At 45.9% G+C, this 14097-nt stretch overlaps 1 protein-coding gene across 1 annotated transcript in view; it reads left to right on the top strand.

Annotated features, from left to right (window-relative positions):
- Positions 1-2215, top strand: part of LOC139416088 (leucine-rich repeat-containing protein 4-like) — a 3475-nt gene extending 1260 nt beyond the window's left edge. The window contains exon 1 of the mRNA XM_071164359.1: positions 1-2215. This exon is cut by the window's left edge and continues 1260 nt beyond it. Coding sequence (XP_071020460.1) covers positions 1-806 — 806 coding nt within the window. The 3' untranslated portion in view covers positions 807-2215.
- The last annotated feature ends 11882 nt before the right edge of the window (positions 2216-14097 follow it).

Genomic DNA, 14097 nt, shown 5'->3' with positions numbered 1-14097 from the left:
GCGTCTACACCTGCATGGTGACTAATATGGCGGGTAACTCCAATGCCTCGGCCTACCTGAATGTCAGCAATGCCGAACTCAACACCTCCAACCTGTCCTATTTCACTACACTGACTGTGGAGGTGCTGGAACCCACCGTAGAGGAGATCCCCAAACCCAAACCCACCATCCCAGCCTCGCCCTCCGTGTTCCAGCCCGTCTTCATCTCCACACCCACTGTGTTGCTCCAGAACACCCAGACCCCCCGCCAGATATCTCTCCCCACGGCCCGTGGCCCCATACACCCTCCCCCCAGCCTGGATGAGGTCATGAAGACAACCAAGATCATCATTGGCTGCTTCGTTGCGGTGACACTCCTGGCCGCTGCCATGTTGATTGCCTTCTACAAGCTGCGTAAGCGGCACCAGCAGCGGAGCACGGTGGCAGCGGCGCGGACCATCGAGATCATCCAGATGGACGAGGAACTTCCCCAGGTTCCATCGGCCAGATCAGGTTCTAGCGGGTCTGAGGAGACTGGGCTGGCTCTGCCCATGTTACTGGAACACAACAGCACCGTCTTCAATAAGGAATACATCTCGTCGTCCTCATCGTCCTCCCACAGAGACAGGGACAGACACAGAGACAGGGACAGGGACAGAGCTGCCTATGGGGCTCACTGGACCCATAACAACCTGGGAAACTCCCTGCATCGCTCCTCCAGCCGCCAGTATTATCAGCAGCACCACAGCCTCATCAGTACCATCGCAGAGCCGTACGTCATTAAGCCAACTCACACCAAGGAGAAGGTCCAAGAGACCCAGATCTAGGGGACTCATGCTGGCCTTACTGTGGATCTAGCTGTGTGGATCTAACTCAGTGGATTTCTATATGTATCTGACTTTACCCCTTCCTCTCCTCCTTTTCTCTCTGCTCACCAGTCCATGCAATAGAATGCACAAAGAAGACAGTAACTTTATTTTGTACAGAGTGCAAAATAGAGACAGTTTTTTTCTCTCTTGTACATGCTTATACATAAATATAGAAATATAAAAAATATAAAATAAATATACTATGAGGACGGTGGTGGAAGATTATATTTAAAAAAAATAAAGTACAATTTAAACTATTTTCTAATAACTTGTAACTTCTATTTAAAAATGAGAGATGTTGAGATGCAGTGGGGGTAGCCTATATGATGATTGATTGAGGGAGCTGTCTTGAGGAAGACTGTTCTGTTTGTTATTTTGACCATTTAGAATGCAGTAAAACCCCTTTATACCCACACCAGTTTATAGAACAACAAGCCCTAACATCAGATCAGTCTCCACAGGTTAAGTTTGTTAAAGCACCAATTCGTACTGTGCCAAACGTTGCAATAAAAGACTGGAAGATTAAGAAAACCAACAGCCACAACCAAGCAAAATCTAGACAGAGAGTCATTTGTCGAGGGAGAGCTGTGGAGAGAAGAGTGTAGATTTTGCTGTTCAGTCGCTATCAGCCAAATGTTTTCAGACTGCAGTGGATTTCTGCAGCTAAGGTTTAACCCTTTGTTTATCGGAGCGAAGCTGCACGTCTCTTTAAAAGCATCTCTTTTTTATGTTACTGAATCTAAACCCATTTAGTATGATTGCATTTGATTTATCCCAGGTCCCCTTGGCTAAGATGAAGGACAGGCTATTTTGAATGGTGATTTGGTGTGATTACTTCATGCAGATTTCAGTTGCATAATGCACTATGTTTTATATTTATTTTCCTTTCCTTGGGTTGCGACATGCTTCTTAATAGCATTTGTAGTGTTTTGGGTTAATGTAGTGATGCATTAAAGCAGTTATTTGCCTGCTCTCTGTAAGAGCTCTTCTATTGGTAATCCCTCACAGATACCGACATGTGGTGCAGAACGACTGGGGTTTGCTGACCGATCTGCTTTTGAAAGAAAAAAAGGAGTGGTGTTGAAATTAAATGAATGTCTGGACATTGGGCTTGTTTCTCTGTGGACGTAATTGAAACAGTGAAATCGTTTTTTTTATTTTCCTTATTGTAGGTATTATTTCGAGCATTATGGGGAGGCTATAAGGATGCAAAAATAAACAAAACCTTTGGTTTGTATTTCTCTACTCGGACACATTGCCGTGCCATTCTTTTCCTTTTCCCTCTTGCTCACAGTGTGGCGATATTAGCTGGTAAGCCTGTTAGCATGTCAGTCCACAGACACTGAACAGAAAGCAATCTGAATTCCAAATGGAGCTCCACCCCGTAGCCACTTCTGTAGATCTGAAAGGTCCAGATATAGCAATATGACAAATGTTTCACTTTGCCTTCTGATAAACTTGTTGATTTATTTGCAATATCGCTTGCACCTATCCAATCATTTCAGATGTACTGTATATCAGTACCAAGGGAGCAGGGGTTAGGATTGATTTGGAATCTAGAAGAAGAGGTCCATGCTATTTCTATGCTCTAAGTCAAATCAAATTAAATCAAATTATATCAAATTTTATTTGTCACATGATTTGTTAACAACAGGTGTAGTGATATGCTTACTTCCGCTTACAGATAACAAAAAAATAATAATATGAGGAATATGAGGAATAAATACACAATGAGTAATGATAACTTGGCTATATACACAGGGTAAGTACCAAGTCAATGTGGAGGGGTGTGAGGTAATTAAGGTAGATATGTACATATAAGTAGGGGTGAAGTGACTAGACAACAGGATAGATAGTAAATAGTAGCAGAATTGTTAGTCCAAAAAGGGTCAATGCAGATAGTCTGAGTAGCTATTTAGTTAACTATTTAACAAACTATTTATGGTTTGGTAGAAAATGTTCAGGGTCCTGTTGGTTACAGACTTGGTGAATCTGTAACACTTGCCGTACAGTAGCAGAAAGAACAGTCTATGACTTGGGTGGCTGGAATCTTTGACAATTTCTAAGGCCTTCCTCTGACACCACCCTGGATGGCAGGGAGCTCAGCCCCAGTTATTTACTGGACCATACACACTGCACTGTGTAGCAACTTGCAGTCAGATGTCAAGCAGTTGCCATACCGAATGGTGATGCAGCCAGTCAAGTTGCTCTCAATGGTGAAGATGTAGAATGTTTTGAGGATTTGAGGTCCCATGGCAAATCTTTTCAGCCTCCTGAGGGGGAAGAGGTGTTGTCATGCATTCTTTATGACTGTGTTGGTTGGTGTGAACCATGATAATTCCTTAGTGATGTGGACACAGAAGAACTTGAAGCTCTTGACCTACTCCATTACAGCTCCATCGTGCTCGGCCCTCCATTTCCTGACGTCCCCGATCAGCTCCTTTGTCTTGCTGACGTTGAGGGAGAAGTTGTTGTCCTAGCACCACACTGCCAGGCCACTGATCTCCTCCCTGCAGGCTGTCTTATCGTTGTCGGTGGACAGGCCAACCACCATCGTGTCATCATAAATCTTGATGATAGTGTTGGAGTCGTGCGCGGCAACACAGTTATGGATGAACATGGAGTATAGGAGGGGACTAAGCACGCACCCCTGAGGGGCCCCCGTGTTATGGGTCAGCATAGCGGATGTGTTGTTGACTACCTTCACCACCTGGGGGTGGCCCGTCAGGAAGTCCAGGATCCAGTTGCAGAGGGAGGTGTTCAGTCCCAGGGTCCTGAGTGATGAGATTGGAGGGCACTATGGTGTTGAACTTGTCTGCTTGTCCAGGTGGGAGAGGGCAGTGTGGAGTGTAATAGAGATTGCGTCATCTGTGGATTTGTTGGGGAATTGGAATATGTCCAGTGTGTCTGGGATGATGGTGTTGATGTGAGCCATTACAAGCCTTTCAAAGCATTTCATGGCTACAGATGTGAGTGCTATGGGGTGATAATAATTTAGACAGGTTACATTGATGTTCTTGGGCATATGGTGGTCTTGGACTATGGTGGTCTGCTTGAAAAATGTAGGTATTACAGACTTGGTCAGGGAGAGGTTGAAAATGTTACTGAAGACACTTACCAGCTGGTCAGCGCATTCTCTGAGTACGCGTCCAGGTAATCCGTCTGGCCCTGAGCCCTCTATTCTCCTCTTCCCCTGTGATTCCTTTGCATTGCATTTCCTCTGGTCCCTGTCAGTGAATGAGTCTAGAAGTGATGTTCTATACAATGCTGCATTATCCTCCCTCCCACATTGGAGCTCCTCCCTCCCATCTCCTGATCTTCACATTGTCCGAGGTGGTTAGATAGACACACATACGCTGAATGCCAAATAAATCTCCAGCACCTTTCCCCTAGGCACTAAAAGGCATAGATACAAGTAATGTGGTAGTAGCCACCTAGCCCTACGTTGGATTTCTGCTATATTCCTCACACCCATACAATCCTTTCAGGTATACAAAGGTGCATAGTTGCTAGGGTGGTGATTTGGGGTTCAGTAACAGAGCTTGGGTGCATCCCAAAAATCTAACACAACTTCCTCTTCTTGTACATGTTTCTACTTACCTTGATGTGAGGAGACAAGTATTGGTAGTCATTTACCATATTGATTTCCTCTTCTTGTTAGATCAGCGCAGAAGAAGGCGCAAAAGAGAGGGAGATAGTTTAGACCATTGAATTGAAGTTTGCATATGGTTACACTGTCAAAAACATATATCCAAATGAAAATGAATCCTTCCTTCTATCAATACGCGAATCCGTAGTACATCCCCTTTGTGGGGAAGTAGCCTACAGTGTAATTTATGTGTTGTGTAAATTACACTTTCACAATTTCACAATGAAAATGAATTATTCTTGTTATCATCAATAATACGCTTCTGTAGTACATTCCCAATGTGTGGGGGTTTCACTATGCCTTTTCCTGCACTGATGAAGCTTCTGAATCACCATGATGCCCCACAGTTGAAAGGTCAAACATCAGAATTAAATGATTATGGTCGTGTTCCCCTGCTCAGTCGTTGCTGACGCATGTCAAATCTTACAATGCATACATCTTACAACAACCACATCATATGTTATAGCAATCTAGTGCCGATGACACAGTCGATGACGTGGCACTCAACCATTGGTTGATGTATGCAAAGTCTGAGCAGGGGAACGTGATGTTCTGTAGTGAATAGTGCAGCATCACTACAACTTCTCATCTGCCCCTTCAGATACACTCAGTCACCCTCTTTTCCTCTCAGCAGACACACAGACCGCTACTGTTTCCCCAGCTCAGCTCAGACCACCAAATGTCAATCAGGGCCCAGAGGGGAACAGGAAGACAGGAAGGGAAGCATTGAAAATGTTCATGTTGCTCCAAAAGAGATGTTTCCCAGTCTATTTCAAGAGAAAGGAAGTACGAATGAGCCATTCAATAATTACAGAGGCATTCTGCTGCCAGACTTGGAGGGGAACACCAAGGCTGTGTTTAAATCCAACAGGCATCAATTGGACTGGCCTTATCACTGAGCTGGACATTTCCTCTCTCAGCAGGCAGAGGGTACAGATACACTGCCTCTTCCTTCTTCTCCTCCTTGTCCTCCTCTTTTTCAGCACCTCCTCCTCCCACTCCTTCTCCTCTTCCCATCCTCCTTCTTCCTCTTGTCTTTATAAATGCCGTAATCTACTACAAATGATACATTCATAATGCATTACAGACAACTGGTTCCTAGAGAGTGTTACTGACTGTTTTCTATCCCGTCTGCTCCTCAGTGTGTGTGTGAGGACTGTATACAGGTGTGCTGATGGGAGCAGTTGCGCTCATTACTGGGTCAAGTGGATGTTTTCTGACTTTTTCTCTGTAAGGTGAATAAGAACATGTTACACCAACGAGTCAGACACTCTCCTCTCCAATCCTAACATCTGAATGCTTTTGTGATGGGTGTTTTTACTGCAATATGGCAGCTTTGTCTGTTTGTTGAATGTGTTCTGTTGAAAGGAAAATCTTTTCCCCTTTTCTTGCTCTTATGTGTCAGTGAAAGAGAAGTTACCTCTGAGAGACCATTAGCTCTGTCTGAGGCCTTTTAATGTGGGGATATACATCCTTTAAACCAGGTATATCCAATAACAATCCCGGAGTGCTAAAACACTTGTTGTTTTCATTTTCTCCCTCCAATCAGAGACTGATTCAAAGTCAACACTAGGGTTACCAAAGTTACTGGAATTTTCAGCAATGTTGGTAATTAACCGGTAATCTATGGTAATTGTGGTAATATATACATGAATAAATTAGAAAAATGTAATCATATCAAATATAATCTATAATCTATATCTATGTCCATATTGTCCATGAGTTTTGAGTGGATAGACCATAAGAGAAAATTACCTAATTAATGAAAAATGTATCTAATTAACAATGACATAATATACAATTAACTCTGCAACTCTTCCAACTACTGACTTATTTTCAAAACTGCCACCAATGTGACATCGCAACATTTACAACAAATGTATATTGACAAAGTAAAGTAAACAAAAGCCTGTAAAAATATAAATGATATGCTACGCTGAAACTCTCATATTAAACAGTTTGCTGGTAAACTTAGAAAGTTACAATTAATATGCCTTTCCTTTGCAACCCTACTTGGGGCACTATACCACTTAACTCTCTGGCCAATCAGTTACAATTATGATCAATGTTCAATAAATGTGAGATAGAAAAGAAGGTATTTGAATAGCTCTGATCTCGGCCCTTGTGAAGATCTGAAAGGATAGGCAGCAGCAAAATGGGAGAGGTAGCGCTATCACCATATTATTTTGTATCTACTGAAGTGTCTTTGTCTATGATAAGGGGTTATTGGTTGATTTGATATTGGGCATTAGTCTACGAACACAAGAGCCCCAAAAAAGGCTTGCTGTGACAACATCAGTAGTGCTAATATGAGACAGCTCCTCTCTCTTATCAGTAGCAGTGGAGTCTGTCATGCGTTCAGACTGTGCCTGCATGTTGCCAATGAGCTGTGAAGATGCCTTGTCATAACGTGGATCAGTCCCTATTTCTCTCTCCCCTCCTCTTTGTCTGAAATTAATTTACTTAAAATCATTGACTTAAAGTCAACCACCCCCTTCTCTCTACCGCTCTCTCACCATCTCTTTGTCTTTCCAGACCAGGCTTCTCTCTCTCTCTCTCTCTCTCTCTCTCTCGATCTTTCTCTTTTCTTTTCTCTCGACTAACACAGGGTTCACAGTGATGGAGGGTGGAGAGGTGGACGGGTGGATGAATGGTGGGATGTAAGAGTTGAGCTGTGGAGGGAGGACAGTGTGGTTTCGGTGGTTATTCTCCCGTCACCGCTGCATTTGTGCTCCAACAGGGTTGTGGGAAATGAACCATGGTCCTCTGGGTAAGAGATGACCCAGCCCTCCTTTCATTTCTCATCCCTCTCTCCACAATCTATTAGTCAGCCTACACATTGAAGGCTTTATCAAGACCTCTACTCAGGCAGTCTTCCCAAGATCAAAACTCTTCCCTCTCTCCTCTCTCACAAAAACTTGTCTTGGTGTGATGGTTAATGAATTTATACTGTAGCATGTTTTCTATTCAAAATTATTGCACAGACATTCAGCAATTTTCAAAGTGAAGGGTACAATATATTTTCATATAACAGGAAAATAAATATTTGCATACAGTTATATGCTCCAGTAGATTGCATTATTCAAAAAGAATATCGGAAGGGAGTGCATGTAACGGCAGATTTCCTCCTCTTTGTCTGAAGAGGATTGAGGACCGGACCAAGATGCGGCGTGGTAAGTGTTCATGACGATTTTAATAACAAAAGCACTGAACACTATGAAATGCAAAAACAATAAACAAATACGTGAAATAACAAAACCGAAACAGTACCGTGTGGTGAAAAACACAGACACGGAAACAAACATCCACAAACCAACAGTGAAACCCAGGCTACCTAAGTATGATTCTCACTCAGAGACAACTAACGACACCTGCCTCGGATTGAGAACCATACTAGGCCAAAACAGAAACCAAACATTGAAACACAAAACATAGTCTTCCCACCCCAACTCACACCCTGACCATACTAAATAAAGACAAAACAAAGGAAAATAAAGGTCAGAACGTGAGAGTACCCCCCCCCCCCCCCCCCAAAGGTGCAAAACCGGCGTCTGTCTGCGGTGGCGGTTCTGGCGCGGGACGTGGACCCCACCTTTGGACCCCACCCAGTTCTGGTTCGCCTCTTCGCCCGCCTCCGTGGCCTCTTTAAAGTGGCAACCCTTGCCACCGACCTTGGACTGGGAACCCTAGACATGGGTCCCGAATGGACGGGGAATTCCGGCAGCGCCGGACAGGCGGGAGACTCCTGCATCGCCGGACAGGCGGGAGACTCCTGCAGCGCCGGACAGGCGGGAGACTCAGGCAGCGCTGGAGTGAAAGGCGGCTCTGGCAGGTCCTGGCTGGCTGGCGACTCTGGCAGCTCCTGGCTGGCTGGCGGCTCTGGCAGCTCCTAGCTGGCTGGAGGCTCTGGCAGCTCCTGGCTGGCTGGCGGCTCTGGCAGCTCCTGGCTGGCTGGCGGCTCTGGCAGCTCCTGGCTGGCTGGCGGCTCTGGCAGCTCCTGGCTGGTTGGTGGCACTGGCAGCTCCTGGCTGGCTGATGGCTCTGGCAGGTCCTGGCTGACTGACGGCTCTGGCAGGTCCTGGCGGACTGACGGCTCTGGCAGGTCCTGGCTGACTGACGGCTCTGGCAGGTCCTGGCTGACTGACGGCTCTGGCAGGTCCTAACTGACTGACGGCTCTGGCAGCTCCTGGCTGACTGATGGCTCAGGACAGACTGGCGGCTCTAGCAGCTCAGGACAGATGGGAGACTCTAGCAGACTCTAGCAGCTCAGGACAGACGGGAGACTCTAGCAGCTCTGGACAGATGGGAGACTCTAGGAGCTCTGGACAGACGGGAGACTCTAGCAGCTCTGGATAGACGGGAGACTCTAGCAGCTCTGGACAGACGGGAGACTCTAGGAGCTCTGGACAGACGGGAGACTCTAGCAGCTGTGGACAGATGGGAGACTCTAGCAGCTCTTGACAGACGGGAGACTCTAGCAGCTCTGGACAGATCGGAGACTCTAGGAGCTCTGGACAGACAGGAGACTCTAGCAGCTCTGGATAGACGGGAGACTCTAGCAGCTCTGGACAGACGGGAGACTCTAGCAGCTCAGGACAGACAGGAGACTCTAGCAGCTCTGGACAGATGGGAGACTCTAGGAGCTCTGGACAGACGGGAGACTCTAGGAGCTCTGGACAGACGGGAGACTCTAGCAGCTCTTGACAGACGGGAGACTCTAGCAGCTCTGGACAGACGGGGCGCACTGTAGGCCTGGTGCGTGGTGCCGGCACTGGTGGTACTGGGCCGAGGACACGCACCTCAGTGCGAGTGCGAGGAGGAGGAACAGGGAGTACTGGGCTCTGGAGACGCACAGGAAGCCTGGTGCAGGGGGCTGCCACCAGGAGGACTGGTGCATGGAGATGGCACCGGATAGACCGGACCGTGCAGGCATACTGGAGCTCTTGAGCACCGAGCCTGCCCAACCTTACCTGGTTGAATGCCCGGCCAGTGCGGCGAGGTGGAATAGCCCGCACTGGGCTGTGCAGGCGAACCGGGGACACCATGCGTAAGGCTGGTGCCATGTACGCCGGCCCGAGGAGACACACTGGAGACCAGATGCGTAGAGCCGGCTTCATGGCACCTGGCTCGATGCCCACTCTAGCCGATACGAGGAGCTGGAATGTACCTGGAATGTACCGCACCGGGCTATGCACACGCACTGGGGAAACTGTGCGCTCCACCGCATAACACAGTGCCTGCCCGGTCCCTCTCTCTCTTTGGTAAGCACAGGAAGTTGGCGCATGTCTCCTACCTGGCTTCGCCACACTCTCTGTGTGCCTCCCCCAATACATTTTTGGGGCTGCCTCTCAGGCTTCCTTGCCAGTCGTGTTCGCTCGTATCGCTGGCTCCTCTCTCCGGCTGCCTCTGCTCTCCTAGCTGCCTCCACCTGTTCCCATGGTAGGCGATCCCTTCCAGCCAGGATCTCCTCCCATGTGTAGCAACCCTTGCCATCCAAAACATCCTCCCATGTCCAGGAGTCCTGACATTGCTGCTGCTGCTGCTGCTGGCCGTTTCCATGCCGCTTGGTCCTCTGTTGGTGGGTGTTTCTGTAACGGTAGATTTCCTCCTCTTCGTCTGAAGACCATCTGATTCTTGGTCACCTCCCTGACCCAAGGCCCTTCTCCCTTGATTCCTCAGTTTGGCCAGGTGGCCAGCTCTAGGAAGAGTCTTGGTTGTTCCAAATTTCTTCCATTTAAGAATGATGGAGGCCACTTTGTTCTTGGGGACCTTCAATGTTGCAGAAATGTTTTGGTATCCTTCCCCAAATATGTGCCTCGACACAATCCTATCTCGGAGCTCTACAGACAATTCCTTCGACCTCATGGCTTGGTTCTTGCTCTGACATGCACTGTCAACTGTGAGACCTTATAAAGACAGGTTAGTGCCTTTCCAAATCATGTCCAATCAATTTAATTTACCGTAGGTCGACCCCAATCAAGTTGTAGAAATATCTCAAGGATGATCAATGGAACCAGGATGCACCTGAGCTCAATATCGAGTCTCATAGCAAAGGGTCTGAATACTTATGTAAATAAGGTATTTCTGTTTTTTATTTTAATACATTTGCAAACATTTCTAAAAACATTTTTTCTTTTGTCTTTATTTAATCCAAGGCTGTAATGTAACAAAGTGTGGAAAAAGTCAAGGGGTCTGAATACTTTCCTAAGGCACTGTATATTTAGTATGGGATATAGAAAATGAGAACCAAACCTCAAAGGTGGAAAAACCTTTTGATATACAATACCAGTCAAAAGTTTGGACACACTGAGTAAGCGTGTCCAAACTTTTGACAGGTACCGTATGTGCACATACTAATATTCAGTTATTGAAAACAGACCGATGTTATTGTTCTTTCATAAAAGCAAAGGGAAATATATGACATAAGAAGAAACTCATGTTTTTCAAAGACTGTAATCAAGTAGAGGCATGTCAACAGCACCATGTGCTTTGTGTGTGTTTCCATTAACCCTGTATTTTGTCCCTGGTCACAGAAATACAAAATAACAATCAATTCACAATAGATCAATGGGACTTGGAGCAGCCATGGATAACACACACATGCACACATAAATGCATGCACACACACTCCTTTGTGGAGAAGTGCCTGTACAAGTGGGACACAATAGAAGTGAATTGAAACAGATTTTTGGTTACTGCATGAATATCAACACTGTAATCAGTCTAATTTAATGTCATGAAAATAATATACTTTCGTTTGAGGGTAAAGACCACAGCCTTCTTAAGTCTGTTATACATTCTACCAAAAACTCCTCAACCCTATTGTGAAGGAGAAACAGTGCTTCTTCGCCAATGGACATCATCTCTGAATTTATCACCCCTGACCCAGTTCACTCAGAATACACACACACACACACACACACCATCATCCTGTAGTGGGCCATAGTGAACTCTCCTGGCTAGGGTAGCTTCGGATAGGAGCTGGAAGCTGCAGATGGTGGCTGATGCTTCTGGTGTGTGTGTGTGTGTGTGTGTGTGTGTGTGTGTGTGTGTGTGTGTGTGTGTGTGTGTGTGTGTGTGTGTGTGTGTGTGTGTGTGTGTGTGTGTGTGTGTGTGTGTGTGTTTGTGTGTGTGTGAGAGAGAGAGAGAGCGAGAGAATATGTGATAGACATCTGAAGAAGACAGTGCATTCGGAAAGTATTCAGACCCCTTGACTTTTTTCATATTTTGTTACGTTACAGCCTTACTCTAAAATGGATAAATCTTTTTTGCAAATGTCAAAAAAGAAAACCACATCTTTGAAAACATGATTTTCTTGTTATGTCATATCTTTCCCTTTGCTGTTATCAAATAACAATAGCATCGGACAGTTTTCAATAACTTAATATTAGCCTGTGCACATACAGTACCGGTCAAAAGTTTGGACACACCTACTCATTCCAGGGTTCACTATAAGTATTCAGACCCTTTACTAAGTACATTGTAGAAGAACTTTTGGCAGCGATTACAGCCTCGAGTCTTCTTGAGTATGACGCTACAAGCTTGGCACACCTGTATTTGGGGAGTTTCTCCCATTCTTCTCTGCAGATCCTCTCAAGCTCTATCAGGATGGACGGGGAGCGTCGCTGGACAGCTATTTTCAGGTCTCTCCAGAGATGTTCGATTGGGTTCAAGTCCTGGCTCTGGCTGGGCCACTCAAGGACATTCAGAGACTTGTTACGAAGCCACTCCTGCATTGTCTTGGCTGTGTGCTCAGGGTTGTTGTACTGTTGGAAGGTGAACCATCGCTCCAAGCTGAGTTCCTGAGCGCTCTGGAGCAGATTTTCATCAATGATCTCTCTGTACTTTGCTCCATTCATCTTTCTCTTGATCCTGACTAGTCTCCCAGTCCCTGCTGCTGAAAAACATCCCCACAGACTGATGTTGCCACCACCATGCTTCACCTTAGGGATGGCGCCAGGTTTCCTCCAGACGTGAGGCTTGGCATTCAGGCCAAAGAGTTCAATCTTGGTTTCATCAAACCAGAGAATCTTGTTTCTCATGGTCTTTAGATGCATCCAAGAGGGCTGTCATGTGCATTTTACTGAGGACTGGCTTCCGTCTGGCCACTCTACCATAAAGCCCTGATTGGTGGAGTGCTGCAGAGATGGTTGTCCTTCCGGAAGGTTCTCCTGTCAGAGTGGTTCTTGGTCACCTCCCTGACCCTTGCCCTTTTCCCCCGATTGCTCAGTTTGGCAGGTGGCCAGCTCTATGAAGAGTCTTGGGGTATTGTGTGTAGATTGATGAGGGGGGAGTTTTAATTTTAGAATAAGGCTCTAACTGTACAAAATGTGGAAAAAGTCAAGGGGTCTGAACATTTTTCAAATGCACTGTGTATGGGAGAATATAGTACAGTCTAAGAGTATTTCTATTTGCTTCAGTATCTCAGTGAGAGACAGCCTTGTGCCACTCAGAGCACACCTCATCCAAATCTCCTCCTCTCCGAGAAGGATGGATGATGACTCACCTCTGCATTCTCTCTCTCTTTCTCTCTCTCTCTCTCTCTCTCTCTCTCTCTCTCTCTCTCTCTCTCTCTCTCTCTCTCTCTCTCACACACACACACACACACACACACACACACACACACACACACACACACAGATATGCACGGACACGCACACATGAACATTCAACGAGTTCATGTGACTATGCATCCTTGTTTCACAAACATCAATTTTCGAAGTTGTTCCAAACTTTACATTTCAAAGTGTTTAAGGTTAAGTTTAGGCATTAACTCCGAAATCTTAAGTTTAGGCATTAAGTCTGAATGGTTAAGGTAAAGGTTAAGGTTTGGGATAGGCTTAGAACAACACACACACGCTATCGCTGGATTCAAACATGCAACCTTTGGCACCAGAGACAGATGCTTACGCCTATCCTACATCCTCATCCACAAAACCCTAGCAAAACCAAAACCTCCTTGAAGGTAACAGCGCTCACTGTTGCCCTAGTGGCTGGTTTCCATGGCATCTCACGACGTCCTCAGACATAGATGGACGTTGAATACTGACTTGCATCTTGGGTGACTTGGCTCGAACATTTGAACACACTCTTACTCATGCATTAACATACGAGCACACCCACACACAGTGAACATAGACCGCATAACTCATAACGGTGGCAGCCTGTGCCGTTTAAGATGAGGGAGGATTAATAATATTTTTTAGGAGCATGGCCTTAATTCTATTACAGCATAATGGATGACTGTCATTCATATTCCATTCACCCAGTTCAATGTAACATGGATATGTTTAGGCTACTACAGGCTTGCACAGTGCTCCTTGGGATGTTTAAAGCTTGGGAAATCTTTTTGTATCCAAATCCGGCTTTAAACTTCTTCACAACAGTATATCGGACCTGCCTGGTGTGTTCCTTGTTCTTCATGATGCTCTCTGCGCTTTTAACGGACCTCTGAGACTATCACAGTGCAGGTGCATTTGTACGGAGACTTGATTACACACAGGTGGATTGTATTTATCATCATTAGTCATTTAGTTCAACATTGGATCATTCAGAGATCCTCACTGAACTTCTGGAGAGAGTTTGCTGCACTGAAAGTAA

This window comes from Oncorhynchus clarkii, chromosome 1 (assembly GCF_045791955.1).
Source record: "Oncorhynchus clarkii lewisi isolate Uvic-CL-2024 chromosome 1, UVic_Ocla_1.0, whole genome shotgun sequence".
In the NCBI taxonomy this organism is placed as follows: domain Eukaryota; kingdom Metazoa; phylum Chordata; class Actinopteri; order Salmoniformes; family Salmonidae; genus Oncorhynchus; species Oncorhynchus clarkii.
The sequence above is the reverse complement of the archived record's forward strand: the minus strand, read 5'-3'. Positions and strand labels throughout refer to the sequence as shown.